This window comes from Xenopus tropicalis, chromosome 1 (assembly GCF_000004195.4).
Source record: "Xenopus tropicalis strain Nigerian chromosome 1, UCB_Xtro_10.0, whole genome shotgun sequence".
Taxonomy (NCBI): Eukaryota; Metazoa; Chordata; class Amphibia; order Anura; family Pipidae; genus Xenopus; species Xenopus tropicalis.
In genome coordinates, this window is record NC_030677.2 from 26,226,126 (window position 1) to 26,250,769 (window position 24,644).

The following is a 24,644-nucleotide window of genomic DNA, read 5'->3' on the forward strand; positions in this document are numbered from 1 at the left end:
GCTACATACAATGCTGTTCTAACATCTGTACCCCGGCAGTTTCAGAACTCTTCACACATCCATTCATGCAACTCTAACAAGTAACACCTGTTTGAAGAGTTGCATGATACTTGGGTAATCCTTTCAAAGTAACTCCACAGCATTCACACCTCTGTGAGTTTCAGATGTCACCTTCCTGAAGAGTTACATAGTGCCATTGTGATTGGATTAGTGGAAGAGTATATATGCTGAGGACTTCCCATACCAGTCAGTTGAACTGAAGAAGCTGCTCGGATGAGTAGTGAAACGTCTTCAATGATTACTAAACAAGTCCAGTTGCTTTAAATTTATTTATACTAGATATACTTAGTGTAACCCTTTCTTGGCACATTCACTTAATATTGCGCTGTATGGCAGGAGATATGTGTTCTCAAAGTGATATTGATACTGGGAACTGGGAACAGTGCAGTGTCTCCACCTAGTGGACACTGAGGAACACACCTCTAGGGGGTTTCCACTAGGAAATAACACACGGTTTGCAGCAATATCAAACTTTATATAACTTTTGGACATAAACAGTAGAACAGCTTTGGGGTGACTGATAATCCTTTCCTGAGGAAACTTGGGAGGGCTATCCACAACTGGCACAGTCTCTGTACTTGCCCAGTCCCAACTTGGATCCGGATAGACCCCCAACCCTTAAATCAGTTCAGTCCCTTCTCCAAGAGCTCTTTAGTCCCCCCAGGTAGCGCTACCTGCCCCAGAGTACCTTCCCTGTTGAAAGGGGTGGCTGCTCCCACGTAGCAGGCAAATGCAATACCTGTTCCTCCAGGGGACACACATACAGAGTTCCACAGAGGATTTATTACACCTTGGCAGCCCAGCAGACTTTGATTCCTTTTAGTTTGAACTCACACAGTTTATGCTGGCTGCTCACTCTGGGACTCTTCCTCTGCACTGGCAAACAACAGCAGGGGCTCCCTTTATAAGGTGCTGGGCCCACCCCTAGATTTTTGGCTCCAAAACTTAGGCACACCTCTCCCAGACGTGCACTGGGGCAGCCAGCCAACCGGATCCCTCCCCAGGCTGTAGCTAGGCTGGATGAGATCACAGACTGAGAAACAGGGGACAGGGTTCTCTGATCCCCTACATTAGTTTTTACCTTTCATCTACAATTTATTCTTTTCTAAGTGATTTATCAATGGGTGATAACTTAATAAATACACTTCTAAAACTCCCATAGGAATGAACAGAATGTGGGTGAGTTTTTGTTATATTAAGCTCTCCCCAGAATAATCCTTATATACAATATATTTTTTTTATTGACCATGCTGTGATGCTCCTCTAATCGTTTCTTCCCATCTTGCGGATTACTCACAGGATAATAAATTGCTATCTCACTTAATAACAAGTAATCATTTCCTGAGAAAATACTTGCCAGGAAATTACTTAATTTTGCTTAAAAAAGCAACTGAAAGCATATCGACACTTTATTTGAATTTATTATTGTCGGACTCTGTGTCCAAGTCCTGCAGAACCGCATACTATTCCCCATGCAGGTTACACTGGCTTGTCAGCACTTTGTTCATTGCCATTGTGTCCAGTCAGTCATCAAAATTGCCCCATTCAAAGCAAATGGCAACCACTGCCAAGTGCCCATTACTTCATAAATGTTCAACTGTAGGTTCACCCCCTGCCTGTACTTACTGCCCCCCCCCCCCCCCACTTGCATGGTTTGTTCCCCTTAAAGTTACACTACTCTCTGTCCAACATAGAAATCTAGGAGGGATGAAATGAATATAAGGGGCAGATTTACATTATATATAGTGCTAGATTTCATCTGTGCTTTAAACCCTGGCATTCATTCAGATCTTTGGTTTTATTTTTAAAGGGGCACTAAACCCTGCTGCACTGCACTGCTCAACAAAACTTTACTCAGCTGTTGCTGAGTATAGTGCTGAGAATCAGCATTCTCATTGGTCACTTCTCTTGCACTTTTGCCTAGGACAACTCCCATTGTTTTACATTTGATCGTTTGGGGTTTTTGCACTTAATAAATATCGAACATTCAAGTTTTTGAACCATAATTCGGATATTGGGAGTTTTAGTTAAAGAAAAATTTTATTTGTATTTCATTTAGTCATGTTTAGGGGCAGGGATTATTTATTAGTCAAAATCTCAAGCCTGTTGATTCCATCTTACTAATGATTTTGATTCATGGCTGCTTTTATTATTTATAGGAAGCTAAGCCAAAGGCAAACTATAAGATTCCTCCATTTGATGTGTCATTTTTGCGTATTTTGCAGCCAAGTAGCTTCGGAGTATTCTTGCATGACCGACACCGAGCGAGATCAAATTGACCAAGATGCACAGATATTCATGAGAACCTGCTCCGATGCAATTCAGCAGCTCCGAACAGAAGGTAACTGCAAAACAATGAGAAGGATAGATGCTGCATTCATGGGCATGGGGTATAGATACGAACAGGTATAGGAATTGATAGGAAGAAGAGGTGAATGTTAGGATGCACTGGGAGGAGGAATAGGAAAGCATGATATAAAGTACAGGTATAGGATCTGTGATCTGGAAACCCATTATCCACAAAGGTCTGAAATATGGACATCTCCCACAGACTCCATTTCAATCAATGAATTACATTATTAGACATTAATTATCATTTTCTCTGTAATTATAAACCAGAACCTTGTACTTAATACCAACTAAGATATAATAAGTCCATATGGAATGCAAAGCTATTGGGTTTATTTAACGTTTAAATGATTTTTAGTAGACAAAGTAGGTAAAGGTCTCCTTTTCCAGAAAACTCTAGGTTCCAGGGGTTTTTTTTTACAGTGAGGGCAGGGAGGTTGTGGAATGCCTTTCCCAGTCGAGTGGATGAGTTCTTGAACAAGCAGAATATCCAAGGCTATTGTACTAAAATCTACAGTTAGTATTGATGTTGGTATAAATGGTTTATGTATGTGAGTGGATAGATAGGTCAGTATGGGTCTGTATGTGAGTGTATAGATAGGTCAGTGTGGGTCTGTATGTGAGTGGATAGATAGGTCAGTGTGGGTCTGTATGTGAGTGGATAGATAGGTCAGTATGGGTCTGTATGTGAGTGGATAGATAGGTCAGTATGGGTCTGTATGTGAGTGGATAGATGGGTCTGTATGTGAGTGGATAGATAGGTCAGTATGGGTCTGTATGTGAGTGGATAGATAGGTCAGTGTGGGTCTGTATGTGAGTGGATAGATAGGTCAGTATGGGTTTGTGGGTGCTGGGTTCAGTTGGAAGGGTTGAACTTAATGGACTCTTTTCTTCAACTATAGTGACTATGTAACTATGTTTATTTAACGTTTAAATGATTTCTTAGTAGACAAAGTAGATAAAGACCCCCTTTTCCAGAAAACTCTAGGTCCCAAGTATCCTGGATAATAGGTCCCATATCTGTAAAAGAGGATACAAGCTGCATGTACTAAAGCTGGCCATACAGGCACCGATATTATCGTACAAAACCTAGTTTTGTACAATATTCGATGCGTGTATGGGGGCTCGAAGAGGTGACAGATACCAATGGTCACATGAAAGATCGTAATTGCTACGTGTATGGCCACCTTAACTGTGTTTTTTTAATATGGAGGGTTCTTTGAGGTGCAGTTGAAACTGTCACTTGTCAAGATCTTAAATATTCCCACTGAAATATCAAAAACTGTACATGTTTTTAAATTAAATCAAGAGGCAAAATGGGTGCCCAGCGCAAGTCCTTTATTTGGGCAGGTAAATATTGAAGCTATTTAAAGTGGACCTGTCACCCAGGCATAAAAAGCTGTATAATAAAAGTCCTTTTCAAATTAAACATGAAGCCCATACTCTTGTTTTTATTAACACATCCATACCCATTATAAAAGCATTTAAAAATCCTAGCTGTCAATCATATATTGCCTGCCCCGCCTCTATGCCTTAGGCATAGAGGCGGGGCAGACACTTTTACTTTGAATTCAAAACTTCTTAGATGTTGGTGCACTCCTCTCATTGCCCCTTCCTCCTCACCCATCTAATTTTGTAACCATTGTACAGACATGAACATCAGGTCCCCCATACTGGCACAGAAACAAGATTTTGGCAAGATACAAAGCTTGCCTTAATTACAGTGTCCACAAAATGGTGCCTGCCTATTTGATGTGACTGTGTAATTCCAGGACTGAAGGAAACAAGATTTACATTACTTATATAATGTAAGTGAAGTTTATTTTGCTTAACAAACACAATAGAAGAGAATTTCGAATTATTTATTAGGGTGACAGGTCCTCTTTAAGCTTTTCTAATATCTTGAAAGCAAAAAACAAATAATTTAAAAAGCTGTTGAGTAAAATGTTACTATAATTTAGTATCTTTCATGTAAGAAATGAAAGGCTTTTGCAGACGTTATAAACAGCAAGCTTATAGTCCATACAGAGATGCCACACAATGAGCATAGGTGTTCTGTATTAGGAACAGTTCTTTTTCCCCTAAAATATCCTTTTCCCTGCTACATGGAGGCTTTATATTCTGTGCATGATAAAGTGCTAATACAGAGAACTAAGTGGATTGTACCTTGTCTCTAGCCAGGGGTGAGTGTGTTCTGCATATTAATCTGCCCATATTATTCCAATGGTAGGGATCTTAATATTTTGTTACCCTGTCACGATGATCAATGTTCGCCGGTTTCCTTGTATCCCATTGTCTGCATTCTGATTCTAATTGTAAGAACCGGGGGGAGATTGCATTCTGTATTGTAAGGCTGCTAGTGTATTGTTTTATTGAAATCATTCTGCTTAGGCAGTCACGAATGAATAACATTTGTAATGATAAAAATACCCTCAGAAAAATACAATCAGTGGGTCTGACTTTTGTACAAAAAGACTAAATAATATGGAAGCCGTGTGTGATTGGGATGCCGGCATGGCACAGTGTGTGCTGGGGAAGGCTGACCCATAGCCACACTAGCACTTGCTGCTAGCCAGGGCCATTCAGCTAAACATAAACTGTCTCTTAGGAGCCCTTGGACTAGTATGCTTTTGTTTATTGTGTTTCTACTCATCCTTTGTGGGCCCCATTATTTATAATCCAAACTGCAGCTTCTGTTTCGGCTTACAAGACTTCAACTCCCAGCATGTCCTCCTAATATTATTCTATCTGTGGATCCTGCAGTAGATGGAGGCTTCAGGTTATACACACTATCCTACAGTAACAGCCCCTACTCCTTATTCCGTCTTACCTTACTATACACACTGTGCCACAGTCACTATCTTTTAATCTGATACCTTTTGCCAGTGGTCTTAGTTGGCAATTTATCTTCCCATGTATGGGGCCCTCAGATGGGAGCGATAAAAGCTGCCAATGGTCTGAGTCTGCAGTTTATCTGCCCATGTATAGGGCCCTCATACGAGCTAAACGGACCAATGTCTGCCTAAAAATCGCCCAGATGTTGATCAAGCAGCTTTAAAAATCCTGTTGGGACAAGGTACAATATGATTCAATCAGATCAATCGAATTGCCCAATATCAGATAAAGATCAGTTTGTTTGGCGACCTCGCCACATGCATAAATATTTTAGTGTATGGCCAGCTTCAGGCTACAGCCACATGGGGCTGATTCTTGGGCTGCCAAGAAATACACCGGCTCATGTGTCTGCACCATAATGCAATGTGTTGGGCTTGGTGCAGACACTGGATTAGTGGCAGTATGCATTTTCAAAATCCACTCCATGTGTCCTCACCCAGGCAGTCAGAGCTGCCATCAGAAACTTTGGGGTCCCATACAAGTTATTTATATGGGACCCCATGAACCCCCAAGTACACGGTGCCAAAAGTTTGGCCTCTGTGTATGCATTATAAACAGCTGATGTACCCTATAATAAGCAGTTCATAGAAAGAGTTTCATTAATTAATGTGCTAATTAACAGCCAGTTCATTAAGTGTCAGTGGAGTTTGCTTTAAGTTTAATGTCCTTTCTGCCCCTGTTCTCCGCTTTCATTGCTTATACATAAGTTATGCAAGTTTCTTTGAAAGTAACATAAGTTTTTGCATAAGTTACATAAATTGCATAAGTGTAGGGGCCCAATGACCAGTCATTCCCCTGGTGAAAGTTCATGTAGGAGACGCTAATAAAATTCAGTAAATAGCTCCCAAAATAAAGAGTTGATGTTTCACTATAATACTTACTTCATCAATAGTGATAAAACTATATTAGTAGTTAAAATGTTCCGATGGTGGCCCTGGTACCTCGTGGTGCAGACACAGGAGCTATTGGAGGCCGCCTCCTCAACCCTTTCTTGCCTTGCTATACACACGATTCCACTGTTACAGCATCTTTACCTGAAACCATCAGTGTGTACTGAGCTCACAATCAATAGCCTCTTCCTTTGACATCTTGCCCTACTATATACACTATCCCATAGTTGCAAGCCATCCCAAAATAGAGAGAAATCTATGAGGCCAACTAAGTTTTACCTGCTGGTCACTGTTCCCCTGCAGGGCTATACGATATGAGGGAGCTTTGACACCCCAAGTTATAAACATATCTGGCCACTCTGGCTGCAGGGGCAACTAAACAGCAGGAAGATACAACCCCCATGAACTTTACAGACTTCCAGCACAATGGCACTTTGCTAGTGGCATGTCCTTCATGCTGTAAATCCATCCTTAGGTGTAACTCATTATAGAATTAACTAATTACTACAATCTACACATCAATTTGCAGTAAGCCTTCATATCTTATTTTTTTTTTTTTTGCATTCTTTTTGTTCTCCAGCGTTCAAGCTCAGAATTTCAATAAGCAAACCATAAAATCAAAGCTTCCACAGATTGGTTTGTATTTAACCCAAGGATGATATTCTGTGGGGAGACGTTGCTGATTTGCTTCTCAGTGCAGTCACCTTGAATTAAAGAATCTTTTCTCATTCTGATTACATTACGTGACCTGGTATGAAAGCAAAATCACAGTACCAGCAGACAAGGCTTCATCTACTGGAATAGAACCTTGAGTATCTGAAGCAACATCAGCCTTTTCTCATTACAGAACTGCTAGTTATAATGTTTTACTGGTTCTAATCACATGCATTTGATTAAATGACATACAGTAGTCAACATGCAGGTGGCTCCCAAAACTGTTTTTCTATGGGCGAGGGGTAGCGCCAAAGGGGGCTTAGCCTATTTGCCCTCCAAGTTTGGAACTCCAGTATGGGCTTAAACTAAAAAAAGTCCAACAGTCACTGCCATAGATTTTAAAAAAATTTATTATACTGATTCCCAGCATTAAAGCTACGAAAGCTCCCAAGTATGATCTCTAAAAATTCCCCACCCCTGGGTTTGTCACCCTTACCATATAGTTACATAGGAGAGCAGAGGTTCAGAGTGGATGAGGTTTCCATTATGTTGTTGCAAATTGTATTTTTTGGGTTTTACAGTATTTAAAATGTTTGCTTGTGGGACAGGTTTCTGCTACCATATGGCACATTGGTTCCTTATTAAAGACCATTCTATCTGCTAGTACAGGGGGACACCCATCCTGGCATAGTTATGCTGTAGAACCTGTTTAAGAGAAAAGCTAGGGAGTTGTCCCTGTTATGAATTGTTCCATTAGATGCTGTTCAACGAGCGAAAAATGTAAATGCTAGGAATGCACCGAATCCACTTTTTTTGAAAATGGGTGAACCCCGAATCCATCACAAAAGATCTGAATACTGAACCTGGATTCGGTGCATCCCTAGTAAATACACAATGAAAATCTTCTGAATGGCTCAGCAAGTAAGTATATAGCAAATACTGTGTTGCTATTTTCTTTCATAGTATATGAGGAAGGATATTAGTGAGAGAATGGAATTGCGAGATACTGACACAAGAAATTAAACCTTTTTCACATCTATCTTAACATTGTCTTTGCATGCTATTTATAATTTGGCCTAAAAGTATTTGCCCTGTGCTTTTACATTACCTGTCTGATCCCCCATGTTCCCCTATGAGGGGGCTGCCATATTTGTGCAGCAGGGAGTCTGTTACCCTTAGAAGATATAACTGACAGGCTGAGTAGGGACAGTCAGGTTGGCAAAACTGTCAGGTTTAGGAACTTCAAGTAACAATTACTTACAAAAACAGCCCCATCAGTGAATAACAATCAACATGGCCTATAGGCAACTTTTTATGTACCGTACATTCATATTTTGAAGAGTAGTTTTTTAGTGTCTGTATCATTTTAAAGCTGAATTTTCCACTGAACACATTCACTTCCACAATTGAACAAGAATATATTTCCTGGTGCTTTATATGACAACTCCCCATATTGAAATACTATTTAGGGCAGTTAAAATATAGATGGCCATTTCAAAGCAATATTCACAGCGAGGGCTTAAACCCAGTGGCCCACAATAATGGGAAACATACAATGTGACGATTATTTGTGTTGGTGTGTAACATAATGATAACACTTTCCTTTTATTGCAGCAGGCAGAGAGAGCCATTCTCTACAAATAAAGGAACACAGGAACGCCGTTCTGGATTTCATTGAAGACTATTTAAAAAGTAGGTGCTGGAGTTGATTCGGCTGTAATACTCGCATTGATTGCTCATGAATAAAACATTGTGCTGCAGTTGTAGAATTTAAATATGATTTCTGTACCTGTCATTTTCCTGATAGGAGTGTGTAAACTGTACTCGGAACAAAGAGCCATCAGGGTGAAGCGAACAGTAGACAAGAAGAGATTGTGAGTATTCGTAATGAAATCAATCACGGTACCAGGCTATCCAGTAGTTCCACGCATTCTTATCATTAAATAAATCCCATTATGTGCTGTGAAATAGGCACATTCCTCGTACTGGTTTATAGGCAGGCATTCTTATAGGAAAAAGGTATCTTTGCATTTTAGCCTGGCTGTTGTCTTATTGCTATAAGCTAGATTAAGTCTGGAAGCTTATGACATCAGAATTAGTTATGGTATTGGCATACAGACTGTGGGGTTGGGGGGAGTGGGTCACACAATGGGAAAAATATTTACACCAGCACACCCTTACCTCCTCCAGAGAATTACTACTTGGTGCACAGCCTAGAGAGTCGGCACTCTCCACACAGTCCTGTCAAAATATTTCAGCCAGCACAACAAGTAAAGTGCAAGCAGGGCTTAGCCCTTGCGTGTCTATTCAAAATGCAACTTTTCGGGGGCGTACCCCTTCGTCAGGCATGGGGAGTGGGTCACAACCATTAGTCTAGTTAGCATGACATTTTAAGAGAATGCCCATATTTTGTCTTATACACAGTGAGATTTAGGGTGAATACTTATTTGCCATCCTACATATTTTGAAAACCAATTAACCAACCAAGTAGGAAAATTGCTGGGTTAAAGATAAGGGGGGCCTAGAGTGATGAGGTTTCCATAACTTCTTTACAACCTTCAATACCTTTGCTTGTGGGAAAGGTTCCTGGGACCATTTGGCACATTGGTGTCCTTGTAAAAGACCACTTTATCTATTTATGTTCCTACTATGTGCTTAGTGTAGGGGGGACACCTGTCTTGTCATAGTAAGTAGTTGTCCCTGCTATAGATAGATCCATTAATTCTGTTCATCGAGCTAAATAGTTATAGCACCCCTCTGGATGCATAAAATCTTTAAAAGAAATATGAACCCTTGAAATTGACATAAAATTGGCGAGTGCTCTTCTGTAGCAATTTTGTTATATTGATCTGGTTATGAGCAGAGCAACAACACAAAGCTTTCCTTTTCTCATAAACGTAATTTTCTACCGACTGTGTTGCGCAAAATGACAATGATGATGATGTTTCAAATTCATGTCTTGCAAGCACTGGTGCACTTCCATTATTTCTTATTAGATTACAAGTATTGTAATGTGCTCGTCTTTATTACCCACTGAAATATTTATTAACTGTTACTGACCTAGGAGAGGTAACAAATGCTGCATGAAGGCTCATAGCCTTGAAAAAGAATAGACTATATAGAGGTTGAGCTGTGGGGTTTCGATTTTGCATCGCTTCTGAGACATTCCTCTAAACCCGACTAATACCCCAAAATATACTTCTTGGTCCTAGAACTATAGACCTATATTTGGACCCACTGCAGAAACTGGTTTTGTGCTGACATATTTATGAAAACAGTAATGCAAAATCCAAATGAGGTAGTGCCCTGAATCCGTTTCTAACCAAAGGTTCTTACAATGCCCTTTTCACTTTTACTCGCTAGTCAACTTCAGGAGACTTCGGAAAGCTGAGGTGACTTATATGCTTCCCCATTGGTGATTTACATTATTGCCGGTGGGTAGGAATTTGGAGCAAATTAGTTGTGCGAAATAAAGGAGATATGTCGTGAGTGAATCTTGTTGTTTGTCATTGCCTTTAAGATGGGGAGGTCTCCATACATGCAGGTTTTTCATTGATATGCCCACTTTAATTTGGACAATATCGCATTAATCTGACCACTTAGTCTGAGTGCCAAACAATTGAATCACGTTGACAGGATAGAGGCTGTCAGGACGAGCACCATATCGATGCACTGGTGCACTCCTTGTCCCAGCGGCATTTTTAAACGTGCATGATCGACATCTGCCTGATTTTGGCCAGATATTGATTGGGTAGCCCCACCTGTGGGCCCTGTTCATGTGCCAATAAGCTGCTGACTGTTGGCTGTTATCGGCCTGTGTATGGCCACCTTAAGAATTTTTATGCAAGGGTTTAGTTTAAAAATTTAGGACAGCAATAAATCTAGAAATAACAGTTACAGTATAGGAGCTGGCAAAAGTTTGGTGCAGTGGAGGATGAACAATTTTCAGAAGGGGGTAATTTAACCAGTCCCTTGCAGAGTTTCAAGGCAGTAAATGGTACTTGATGATATACATTTTGTACTTTGTAGTTGAAACAGGGGATTTTTTTTTTTTTAACGTTCCCCCTATTAAACATTTGGAATACTGAATTCCTTCAGATTATTTCCCCTTTTGAAGTCTAGTTAGAAACATATGAATATTTATAAGGTTGTGTAGACAGGTGCTTATCAACAGCTTCCCTATAATAGAGATTAATTTGACAAATATAAATGTGGCTTGCTTTTCAACTCATTGTCTTCCCAAGATAAAAGAAGGGAGTTAAGATAAAAGAAATGACAATCTTACAATTGCTTCCTTGAGATATGCTGTAAAATGGATATAAATTTGACTGGCACAAGTGAAAATTAAGTTGAAGTAAAGAATTTGTGGATAATTAATGTTCTGAGCAGTTGAAGTACAGTAGAAGAAATTTGGTATATTTAGGCCCAACATTTTTCACTGCACTGTAGAAAAAACTGATCCATAGACCCTTAATCTTCAGAGTTAAAAGCTGGCAAGTAAGACGTGGGCACGGAGTCTAAAGCTGGCAATCTGTGGGCTGGTTTCTAAAATATCCAGCCAACTGGATCACAGGCTGAACTGGCATGCATTTTGATCAGCAACAAACCTCCATCAGTCTGTAACTAGAACTGCTAAATATAACTTTGGACTGTAAGTCATTGCTACCACCCTGTGGATTTTCTATATTTCTACTGGTGTTTTTTTTATGCATATGAAGCCGCTCCAGCTTGTGGAAGTATTGGCTTTGGATTAAAGGAGATGGAAAGGTAAAAACTAAGTAAGCTTTAACAGAAAGGTCTGTGTAAGTACAGCCATAAGCACTCACAGAAATGCTGCACTGAGTGCTCTATCAAAAGAAACACAGGATTTATTGTCTCCTTTTGTGTACACATGTTCTTCAGTTCAGACTTCCTCTCTCAGAAAAATCCTTCAGGGCACTGCATGAGTTTGCACAGCTCTCTCCTCTCTCCCCCTCCCTTGTCCTGCTCTCTCCTCCCTTAAGAATTCATAAGAACTCACTACCCCTCCCATAAGAATGTGTGATCTGAGCTACCAATGGCTAGAGTTATATTAGGAAGCTACCAAGACCAAACTAAAATGGCCGGTGCTCTCTTAAACAAACGGAGGGAGCTTCTAGGGCTCTTTACTCAGGTATGGTAAAGCTTTCCTCGGAATAAATATAGCATTGTAGATGGCACTAATGTGAATCTATTGGCAGTAAAATGCCAAAATGACTTTCCTTCTCCTTTATGTGGAAATGGCAACCTATCTGGCTTACATATAAAAATGTCAGAATATACAGTATAACGAGCTTTCATAATAATGTGTACAACATAAAGCTGTGAAACTGAAACCTTCAGTCATAAGAGGTGCATTAGTACGCCATATTGGAAAATCCAATGTTTATATAGCTCTTGGCACAATGTGTATAAGGTATCAGAAATTCAGCAAAATTATAGTTCAAAGGCATGCAAACATCACATCTGGTACAGTAGGTGTGTAAAGCACCTTTGTTTTGTGCATGAACAAAATGCTTGCAAATGTTTGCAAAACATTATTAGGGCAATCTGTATAACGTGTTCTTCCCCTCTCTAGCCAGTATCTCTGCCTATAAGGGTGAAGACACACAGAGCTACTAGTAGCAGCTACTTGTCACAGCTACAGACAATGATGATCATTAACTGAAATTGTCTCTATGTGTGTTTAGCAGATGCAATTCTCAGTATTGTCTATGGCAGGGGATTTTCTGGCATTTAGGAACAGTGAAAATGTAGCTGCTGCTGGAAGCTCTGTGTGTCTTCACCCTAAGGGCCATGAAGATTAGCCGCCCATGATAAACCTTCACTACTGCAGGCGACTAATCTTTGGGTTCAAAACCAAGGATCCTAAACTGTTGCTCATTTTTCCCTGGCTATGTTCTCAGTTCATCACCGCATCAATATATGTCTCCCAGGCAATCTCAGTTGTTTCACATCCATCAGCAATAAGTTATATGTGCAATAGCATAAGGAAGGACTTGTAAAATGTCTAGTTGTTAAGTTTATATTGTTTTTTTAGTCCTTGTGTTTGCTCTAATGTTTGCAGATCCAGGTTAGAACCAGAAAAAATCAACAAAACACAATCTTCCCAGACGACAGACAGCATTCCCTTGACACATTTGAATGCAGCCGCAGAAGAAACTCCAGCCGGGGATGAAAATATTGGTAAGATTTGTAGGCATTAAGAATAATATCAAGCACTTGTGTATTCACATATAATGGCACACGTGTCAGCTATAATGCCCTACAAGAACCGGTCCAGAATAATACGTGTGTAACATGTATAGCTTGTCTTTGGAGAGTCAAAATGACTCTCATAACTTTACACTTGGGGGGCATTTTATACTTTTTTGAAACCATGACTAAATTAATTTCCACGAATGTCAGTTATTTATGAAAAGATCAGAGTTTTTCGTATTGTTACACAAGAACCGAGACTTTTTCGTATTGTAAATAAGCCTGCGTCAAAAATACCCGAAAACCTCTAAAACAATGAAGCAAAAAAGGGACATCTGCCATTGTCTTTTACATGATCTTGACAGGTTTCAAATAGCGGCATGAAAAAATCGAGTGTTAGGAAATGCCCCTTTAATATTTAGTTTCTTGGTCATGCATTGCATGTTCTGATTGTATTGTTCAGACTTATACATGTTATAAGATAAAATAGGGGGTTGTTCTTACTGCTTATGCCTTTGGCAAACCTTTTTGTTTCACATGTGGTTCAGGCCATGCTCCCTGAACTACTAAGCCATGCCCCTGGGCTCGCTTCTTGTAAGGTTCTTTGGTTATGGCCAGTCACCTATAGACAAGTAGAATCTCCATTTAAAGGGGGTGGTTTACCTTAAGTTAACATTTAGTATATTGTAGAATGGCCAGTTCTAAGCAACTTTGCAGCTGGTCTTCATTATTTATTTTTTGTAGCTTTGGAAGTATTTTCAGAGCTACTTAGGGCTCTGGCACACGGGGGAGATTAGTCGCCCGCGGCAAAACTCCCTGTTCACGGGCGACTAATCTCCCCGAGTTGCCTACCCCTGCCATCCCGCCGGCGAACATGTAAGTCGCCGGCAGGATGGCAGACGCGGTGGCGCGATTTCGCGCAAATCGGCGACCTGCGGGTCATGGCAACTCGGGGAGATTAGTCGCCCCCGTGTGCCAGAGCCCTTAGTAGCAGCTACTTGTCACGGCTACTAAATGCCAGAGAATACCCTGCCATAGACAATACTGAAAATTGCCTCTGCTAAAACACACTTACAGACAATTATCAGTAAATGATCAGCATTGTCTATTTTAGTAGTCGTGACAAGTAGCTGCTACTAAGTAGCCCCATGTGTCTTCACCCTTACAGTTACATTACTCTGTGAGGCTGCCCATTCATATTCCAATCTCTCATATATACCACTCCCTGATTGCTAAGGTAATTTGAACCCTAGCAACCAGATTGCTGATTAAATTCCAAACTGGAGAGGTGCTGAACAAAAAGTGAAATAATTTTAAAAAAATAAAGAAATTACTCTTTACATTATACTAAAGGTTAAAGCAAAGGCGAAGAACCCCTTTAATGCCATTGAAAAGATAACCTGTTTTGTTAGTACTGTGTGAAGACTTGGTTTATCCTTAGGAAATGTACTGAGCATTTACTATTTTTTTTTATCTGTGGCACCTCCCATTCATAAGCAGGGATACTTTCATACAAGCTGTTTCTTCTTTATGACCTGAAAACACCATTTATTTGAATAACAATGACTGTTTTGTAAAACATTTGAATCATTATGTTTCTTGTTCCATTCTGTATATTCCTACAGACAGGACAGCGTCAGAACAAAATGGCACATCTAGTCTGTGGGACGATGGGCGGAGTGAAGATGAGTTGTCGCCTGAAGAGATCCAAATGGTAAATTATTGTCAAGCCAATTTGATTTGCAAATAGAAAAAGAAGTAACTGTAATTCCTTGTAGCTAATCTTTAATAGTCATGTGCTGTTTATATCCAGCAGATCCGTGTATGCCTCTTTTCCATTGCCAGTACCCTTAACATTAGTGTAGGCTTCCAAGAGCATTAGCTGTGTGGAAAAGCCTGCCCCTCAGTAGTTACAAGCTCACTGGTATATGTACTGAATTGTCTCTGCATTTCTTTAAGTTGCCAAAGGAGGTGTGAAATCCAAGTAGCTGTTTGGGCTGTAAATTGTAAATCTCTGACATCTCTGTGGGTCTGACATTACCCCTACATAGCTGATGTGCAAAGGGTGTGAGATTGTGGAGCTCTAAGGAACGAGAAGGAAATGTGAAAATGTAGCACATAGGCCTATGGCACAAAAAGACAGTATTCTAGCATTTCACTTTTCCCAGAGAAACAAAAAATATTCCAGGAATTGCGTTGTCTATAAGAAAAGCTTTTGACAATGATTGTGCTTCTGGCTCACCTAGTGGTTATCTCTTCAGAACAGGGATTATAGTGTTTAAGGCAATAACCTCCCGCAAGCACAGGTTAGAGCAATTCTCAGTCTTTTTTTTTTTTTGTTTTTTTAGACAATTTTTGGCATTTTGTCTCAGAATTTTTTTCCCCAACAAAATAATAAAAAAATAAATAAAAATGACACTAAGTCGCACACAAAGTGGTATTCAACGCAAATTGCATAATCCAGCAATGGCTCCAGGTTCAGGCACAACATCAGATTTTTAAAGCATAGGAGAAATAGGCTAAAGCTGGCCATACACGCACCGATATTATCCTATGTAACCCTCGTTTCGTGCGATATTCAATGCGTGGATCAATGAGACAACTGATATTATAAAAGCTTAGGATATCGGTCAGTCAGGTGGGACAAAAGATTTTGATTGGGCGCCATTGGGGCCAAAAAATCGAATTATAATGGCGGCAATGGGGCAGTCGGTTCAGGGACCGCATTAACGAACCGATGCAGTCCCCGATCCGACTAAATCTTTTAACCTGTCCAATCGATATCTGGCCAATTTCAGGCCAAGTATTGGTCGGGCATGCCCCTCGTTCCTGCCCCTACACAGGCCGATAAGCTGCCGAATCGGTCCAAGGGACCGTTATCGGCAGCTACAATCGGCCCGTGTATGGCCACCTTTAGTTGCAAGGTTGGCTGCTTTGGAGGGGGCGAAGGTGAATACACTTCAGGCAATAGAATGGATGACTGAGGATGCTAGAAGTTTCAAGCCATTGTCGTTTCTAGGCTACAAATATGGCAGCAATTAATTTTATTGAGTATAATTCTGATCCATAAATCTGCCAGCTGTGCTTAGAACCACACAATCTTGGGGATACAGTGCAGCTCCTCATAAGGAACAGTTTTAATCAATCATACAGTCACATAATTGCCACATCTCATGGGGTGGTATATACACACCACTGCACACTATAGGACCTTTTAGTCTTGTTATTCATTGTAAAGCACAATAGTGTTTCTACAGTAAGAGCACCCGTATATGTGTAATATGGGTTTTCTTAACTGTGGTTATGTCAGTGCTTTAATACATTATTAACACACTGATGTAATTGGTAACTTAAAATACTGTCTTCAGTAAACGTAGCAGCATGGCCGGGGAAGTGACTGTACTATCTCCAGGGACTTGAGGTTAAGGGACTGTGTACAAATTACATATTTGTAATGGGACATTTAGTGTTAAAAGAGATGTGTCATAAAAAATGAAATCAATATTTCACCACAGTTCACTGGAAGTGCTGTGCTGGGAAATGGAGCTGGTCTCGGGGGCCTTGTTTAGCGAAATAAAGCTGCTAAAAGGCTTCATTTTTGGGATGTATTATGAAATTGTTCCTAGGTCTGTGCATGCCGTATGGTGAGAGGATCATTTCAGTATGCTGCTGAAGCTTTTGGGAGGAAGGATAGATGGAGTGAGGCAAGGCTAGACCAAGAGGGGGGTGGATAAAATGAAGATAAGGAGCCTGGCCATAACAAAACAATGAAAGGTTGACTATGTAGCTTTACCTTGATAATTGTTCATATCACCTGCATTGATACTTTTAGTATGTAATGAAAAAGCTTAACAATGTTTTTTTTGGTACTGTGCAATATAATCCCTTGTAAAGGATCAAGTGTTCACTTTTAACGTCTACAAGGGTGCACGGGTGAATCCAATGTGAGCTTTGTCACTAATGCTGACCCTTGTGATACTAGTTGGGTATGTAATAGTAGACACAGAGTTTACAAGATAGTAGCCATAGTAACAAATCAGATTATTATTATTATTATTATTAACATTTATTTATAAAGTGCCAACATATTCCGCAGCACTATACAATAAGTGGGTTGGGATGCATGGGAAGTTTAAACTTTACCCATTCAATTCCTGTGTGGCTCTACCATTATTTACACTTCAGTGAGAAAAGGAACAGTTCAGAAATCTGCAGCTCACAGACAGCAGGGGAGCCCAGTTAATCAAGTTAGTGCAGCACTGCAGGGGTTCGTCCCAGACACCCCAGTCCAATTCTGGGTGCAGCCCTGCTCCAATATACTCCTTCAACCTTCTTGTGTCTGAATGATATGCTAGTTAGGGTTTGAGTGAGGGGACTATGCACCTATACCTGCCCACCTCTCATGAATACAGTGCTGTCAAATGTAGGCAGTGCTGAATACATGGGTGAAGTACAGGCCTTTGTGATCCATTTGGGATCATAAAGACCTGCGTACAAGGTGGAAAGTACACAGCAGGGTGCAAAAAAACATGTTGGTTTGCTTCCCTTTGTTGCAATTTGCACCCCTCAAATGTATGCTGGGCAAAGAGGTTCATCTTTAAGGGGGCCATACCCTGCTTGGCAAGGTCATCAAACGAGCAGATCTTTCCCCGATATGCCCATTTTGAGGCGGCGATATCTGATAAATCCGGTCATTTGGCCAAACATTTGGATCACATTTCCAGGCCATGGGGATGATGCGCTCCTTGTCCTGGTGAGATTTTTGAACCTGCCTGAGCGACATCTGCTCGATATTTGGCTCATGTATGGCCACTTATTGTATAAACAGTGAGGGACGGCCACAAGCACACTGCTGTTTCTACAGTATTATTACTTTATAATAAAGTGTACAGTAATGTGTGCATGTTCTTAAATTCTCTTTTAAACTAGAATATGCTAAAAGGTTAGTAGAGACATAGATATGAATATTAAGTAGAGACACTCACTGGGGTAACTTTAAGCTGTCTCACAGATTCATTTAAAATGAGAAAGCGGCAGAAATATGTTCTAAATGCATCACTTGCCTCCCCATTAACTACAGGACAGGTGTTCTGTTTGCAGATTATAAAATACAGCTTTTTCCTATGCATAAGATAATTCAGCGGCGCGCCGTAGGATATATGGGCACTTTAGAACTAGCAGACAGTAATCATAAAAGAAAGGAAGGAAGTTCTCCCGCAGTACAATAGAACTCTTTCGCATTTAATATTTCATCCATCATCATTTTCATTTCAGCTAGCTGGAACAAAAAAAATGTAGGACAATTGAAATAAAAATAAATAGAAACCATACATAAAACAAAGACAGATAAGACAGAATAATGGTGCGTGAGAATTTTATGTATTGTATTTAGGAACAGCCGCGACATCCGTGCCTTCCATCCATGCAGATAATTCTGCCATTGAAACCAAGCAGCCAGGATCAGCCCTAGAGATGATATATTTCAGTTTGATCACAATCTTTGTTTTAATGTGATATCTTTAGAAGTCCTGGGGAAATCAGAAACGACACGCTGTTTGCTGCCGCCATTGACAGGGCTGCGGCAATATCAATCATAAAGCGCAGACATACGCATCACTATTAGAAGCTGTTTATTTAGCCTTCTCTCTGCAGCCGAATCAGTAAAATGAATGTTCCACTGTAAATAGATCGGGCAAATGTTCATGGAGGCCATATAAAAACAAACATTCAAATACAGAATTACTTCTCTAATAGTAGATGATGTAATAATGAGTAATATTGATTAGTGTTTAGCAGATTAGAAGTAGTAAAGTATACCTTCCCAGTTACAGGGTATAAGTCCTAATTCACCTCTTTTTTATTGCAATTAAATACAAAGTAAATGGTAGCACTCTTATAGCATACAATGTGCAATGTTGATAACATACACAGGTAATATGAGCTCTCTCCTTGCACTTCCCTCGCTGACTGCTTACGGCAGTCTTAAGAGTCTATAGCTGGCTATACATTGAAGATCCACTTGGCGAGGTTGCCAAATGAGCAGATCTCTCCCCGCTATGCCCACTTTCAGGTAGGAGGTATTGGATTAATCCAATCGTTTGGCTGATTGGTTTACATTGATGGTATACAGGCCATCGGGATGGGGACCGCATCAACGAGCCAATGCGCTCCTCATTCCAATGGAATTTTTATATCTGCCCGATCGACATCAGGCTGATATTCGGCCAGATATTGGTCAAGTAAGCCCTTCTGAGGGCCCCATACATGGGCCAATAAACCACTGACTTTGTCCATCGGCAGCTTTTGTCGGCCTGTGTATGGTCACCATAACCCTTTTACTTACTGCTCATTAGAGCTTGCAGCTTCTCGTGTTCTCGCCTTGCTCAGTATAGTTACTAATGTAGCATCTAGGTGAGCATATCCTAAATGGAATCCTGGCATATAGTTACGTTTGGGGAGGATAACACTTTTCCTACAGAAAGAAAAAGTGAAAAAGAGAAGAGAGTTAGAGATCTTATACTTAACTACACCTAGGGGCCTATTTATTATACTGTGTAATATGAAATTCGCCGAAAAAACAGTGTAAAAAGCTGTGTAAAATAAATGGAGACGTTCACCATGAAAACTCCAGATTTTACACGAATATTTTACGTAAGTTCCGGTGGAAGAAAGAACGTGCAAAAAATGCAGCTGATTCTACACCATTTTTGTACAGGGTGAAGCCTGATGATGTGTGCCAAATTTTATAATTATTTAATACATTTATTATAAATATTTAAATATAAAATATTACATATTTATTTTTAATAAATCTGCCCCTAGTATACAGTAAAGATCACATGACAAAGGAAGAGATGTCTTCATATGACACTTGGCATAAGCACTAGGGTTCTGCATAATTCAGGGCAATGACACATGCGGTGAGTGGAAATAGATGGAGTGCTGATCAGACAGTCACCTAGTCCCCACAGTTGCTAAAGGTGCCTTTTTTAACTAGGTACACACCAGTACAGGGGCAACATGTTTAACTTTCTCTTAATTTTAGTCAGTGGGGTGCATAGCAGGCACCTCTAAAGCAGATTGTTTGAATGTGAGTGGGTTATATTTAGTAAAAAAACAATTTACCTGGTTTTCCCATGTGGCAGTGTAGTATTTTATATAGTAAATAAAGTACCCCCTATTGTAAAATGATTGATAAAAGGATATATATGGTTTTATTAACCATATAAAAGCACACTTCTATACAGGTCATGGAACTCCGAGGTGACTTCTAATATCCCCATATTTTATTATGCACAAGTTTCAGCGAGTCATGTGACAAATTAGTAACATAGTAACATAGTAAGTTGGGTTGAAAAAAGACATACGTCCATCAAGTTCAACCATAATGCCTATACCTAACCTGCCTAACTACAAGTTACATCACTAGGCACTGGTTATACCTGATGACATAACAAAGCCCTATTTATAAGGATATCATTTACTGGGTATTCTTGACTGTTGTGTATTATAAATGTATTTTGCTGTACTGGATGAACTGGAAAATGCAGTGGGAGTGTTATAATTGTCATTCTCTTGTGTAGACTCTAACTGGATATTTAAAATAATAATTTTTGCCCCAAACAGAATTACATTAAGTCATAAGATATGGGGGAGTGTGATATAAGTGAGCACAGGTTGTTCCACCTTGGGAAGGTTTTATTGTGGTTTCCTGCCACTATCTTCCAGCAACACTGCTCTCCTGGTGATACATTGCAGGGCCTTTGTTTTAGATTTAATAGTGGAATGTTCCCTTGTATATTTCTCATGTTAACAAGTTGAATAAAGAGAAGTTATGACAGGGCTCATAAAGATTTCTGTCTGAAGACAGAGCTGTCACCGCTGCTGTTTAATCCCGATGTTGGCTTTTATCATCAGTGTCAAATAATTCACTCTAGCAAAAAAAAAAAGTCAAGTAGTTCTCTGTGCCAGTGGATGCATCAAAACTTGTGCAATCCTCTTTATTCTGCCAAACGGCTGCTCATTTAACCCCATGCAAGGCTTTCCTGAGAACACAGTGCCTAAGTTACAGACACACAGGGATAATGAAGTAAGCTAGGGTTCATATAAACCCGCCGGCCCTCTAGCTCTTGTACTAGAGCTTTCCCAGCCAATTTAGGTAATTGGTAGCCACTAGAGGCCTGTATCTTCAGCATTCCGGCCATAAACAATTCAACTGCCCAGAGGGATGGCCGAATTAGACCATTTCCATCTGTATGGGATGCAAGCTAACAGATCTGATAACTGACAAGAAGACCAATGTAGGGCTCATGGCATGCAGGGAATTTTCATTACAGGTATCGGACCCCCTATCCGGAAACCCATTATCCAGAAAGTTCCAAATTACGGAAAGGCCATCTCCCATAGACTCCATTTTAATCAAATAATTCAGATTATTTAAAATTGATTTCCTTTTTGTCTGTAAGAATAAAACAGTACCTTGTATTTGATCCCAACTAAGATATAATTAATTCTTATTGGATGCAAAACAATCCTTTTTGGTTAAATTAATGGTTTATTGATTTTTTATTAGACTTAAATTATGGAGATCCAAATTACGGAAAGACCACTTATCCAGAATACCCTTGGTCCTGGAATTCTGGATAACGGATCCTATACCTGTATAAATTCTAATGAAGTGTCACGGACATGGGACCATATCTTGACACTCTGGCAAGGAATATAAAGGTTGCTTGCACCTATGGGAAACTTGCCCTTAATGTAACTGACCCCCATCTGACACTGTTTGCACCTTATTTCACTTTATACAGGTATGGGACCTGTTATCCAGAATGCAAGGTTTTCCAAATAAAGGGTGTTTCTGTAATTTACACGTACTTTAACTCTTCTAAGAAATCATTGAAACATGAAATAAACCCAAGATGTTTCACTCTGCACCTGACAGTGCTGCGTATTGCTGGGAAGTAGATTGATCACAGTTGACTGTACCAGGAAGTAAAGATTTTATGTTTCCTCGAGATTGATACATGAAGCTGAAACACGTTTTTCTAAGAACAATCATTCTTGATGATGAATCTGCTTGTTGCCAACATCCCATATATGTTTAACAGGGAAATTGGGCTCGCTTAATTGAGTTTTTCCAAGATTAATACCTGCTGTTTGGATAAGTGCTGATTAGTTTTCACCTACACAGACAAAAGCAGTATGGCTTTTCATCCCATACACAGATATCAAGCCAAGATGCTGTCCTTGTTTCAGTTGTACAGTTATTGTTTTCCTTGGCTTTTCTGATAGAGAATAGATCTTCCACTGCAATTACATTAACTACACTGACTGCATATGCTCCTTGTCAACAATATTGTCTATAAAAATAATTACTCATCTGAAAAGCATAATGTGCTCCTTTTATCCCGACAGCTTCTTTAACCATGCAATTACCCCCCCCCCCCCCCCTTCATCCCTCTGCCGGAAACCCACCTGAGGCATAACACATTCTAGGCCATATTTACCATGGCTAAAGGCACAAGGTGTCATTTAGCTCTCGCTCTTACAGTTCCAACCACTTTAGTACAGTCCCATATAGATTGTAAGCTCTACGGACCTCCATCCTGTTGTGTCTTTGGCTCTTAACTTGTTGCAACTGTATTTATCTGTATTTATTGTTGTACTTTGTATTTATCTATTATCTGGATAACCCCGTTTGTATTAATGTATTCTACTGTACAGTGCTGTGTACATAAGTAGCTCTTTATAAATAAAGATATACATACATACATACATACAGTCTGCGTTTTTCAGCCATGGGTCATCTGAATAGATACGGATTAAACCAGAATACATTCCTAGTTGTGAAACATGCAGCATTTTACACTGACATCTTCCAACTGATAACTTCACAGATGAAAGCATCTTAAAGTGCTGGCTTCCCTTGGCAGTCTATGAGAACTGCTGATGTACCAAGGCTAATGCCAGACAGCACTGATTCTCGGCCTGCGGATAATAATCCGCTCTGCAACTGGGCTGAAAAAGAGCAAAAAGTATCTGCACACTCAGAAAAAGTAGATGCAAAAAGAAAATTTATTAAGTATAAAATCACATCATAAGAAACCTAGCCCCAATGCGTTTCAACCCAGTAAAGGGTCTTCATCCGGGGCAAAAAATTAAAAAGGTGGCAAACAAATGTGCTCCTTTTTACATAAAAATGCACTACTCCATGTTTGGCTCCAGGGCTGGAACTAGGGGTAGGCAGAAGAGGCAGCTGCCTAGGGCGCAACGATTAGGGGGTGCCAGGCAGGAGCCTCTCCTGCCTACCCCTAGTCCTCCTTCTTTGTCATTGCCCCCCCCGCTTGTCATTAGCGGTGGGGGAAATGACCCATCGCATTGCACACCCCCCCCCGAACTGCGCATGCGCGCCAAAGCACGGCAGGTTGCCTAGGGCACCTGGTCAGCTTGGCCCGCCCCTGTTTGGCTCTTGTAAAGTGAACCAACTCCCTTCACCTTCAGTCTTTGTTGTGACTGTTTTGTTTGGAGGAGTCTGTTATAAAGGGGGATTATCTGTGCACTGGTAATCTAATTATCTGCTGTGCAAGGATTAATCTTGGGGTAGCTTCAGTTAATGGCAAGTTAGTTTGATATGATTGGGGGGGTTTTTTGCTGTTATCTTTGACTGAATCCAAAAATTGTGCTTTCAGCAAGCTTTTTGGATATGTATTATACAGTATAGTTATATTTAGCAAAAGTGTTGCCTTAGGTAATAAAATCATTAAAAAAAAAATGTATCTAACTAATTTTCTTTTCACTGCTTAAACAGTTCGAACAGGAAAACCAGAGACTTGTCAGCGAAATGAACAGTCTGTTCGACGAAGTAAGGTAAACGTGCCACGATCTTCCTTTTCTCCTTAATTGCAAGCTTTTAACTATAGTGCTCGGCATAATGTGCAATTTAGCATTTACATATGCTTCCTGGGTGAATGCAGTTACACAGTCTGAGCTTTTGTAATTATTCTCCCTAACATTATAATCACGATTTGCTTCTCTTTAAGTCAAGTAGCTTTGGAAAATGTAATTAGAATGACTTAAAACATTGTCTTATGACCTTTTTGCAAAAAAAGAAAACTGAAGCAGTTTCTTGATTTATGGCAGATATTCCAGTTATACCCCCCCCAACCCCTAGTTTGAGCAATTATTTTACAAGACTCACAGCAGCAAATTATCTTAAGACAATGACAAATGGGGCTACTAAGGCCTCATTAGGGCCAATGCACACAGGGCTACTTAGGGCATGTCCGGTTCTTAGTGGCCCTAAGGGCAGTGACACACGGGGAGATTAGTTGCTGAGCGACAAATCTTCGTTGTTGCGGGCAACTAATCTCCCCACAATGCCATCCCACCGGCAAGAATGTAAATCGCTGGTGGGATGGCATACACGGCGCCGCAATTTGCCTAAGTTGCCTTGAGAGGAAACTTTGGGCAACTTCGGCAAATCGCGGCACCGCTGCGTTGTCACGTGTGACTAATCTCCCCACAATGCCATCCCACTGGCTAGAATGTAAATCGCAGGTGGGATGGCGTTGTGGGGAA

General features: G+C 40.2%; 1 protein-coding gene across 1 annotated transcript in view; it reads left to right on the forward strand.

Annotated features, from left to right (window-relative positions):
* Window positions 1-24,644, forward strand: part of stx18 (syntaxin 18) — a 104,868-nt gene that overhangs the window by 58,250 nt on the left and 21,974 nt on the right. The window contains 6 exon segments of the mRNA NM_001016709.2: window positions 2,286-2,401; window positions 8,463-8,540; window positions 8,656-8,722; window positions 12,934-13,052; window positions 14,690-14,778; window positions 23,875-23,933. Of these exon segments, the coding sequence (NP_001016709.1) occupies window positions 2,286-2,401; window positions 8,463-8,540; window positions 8,656-8,722; window positions 12,934-13,052; window positions 14,690-14,778; window positions 23,875-23,933 (528 nt within the window).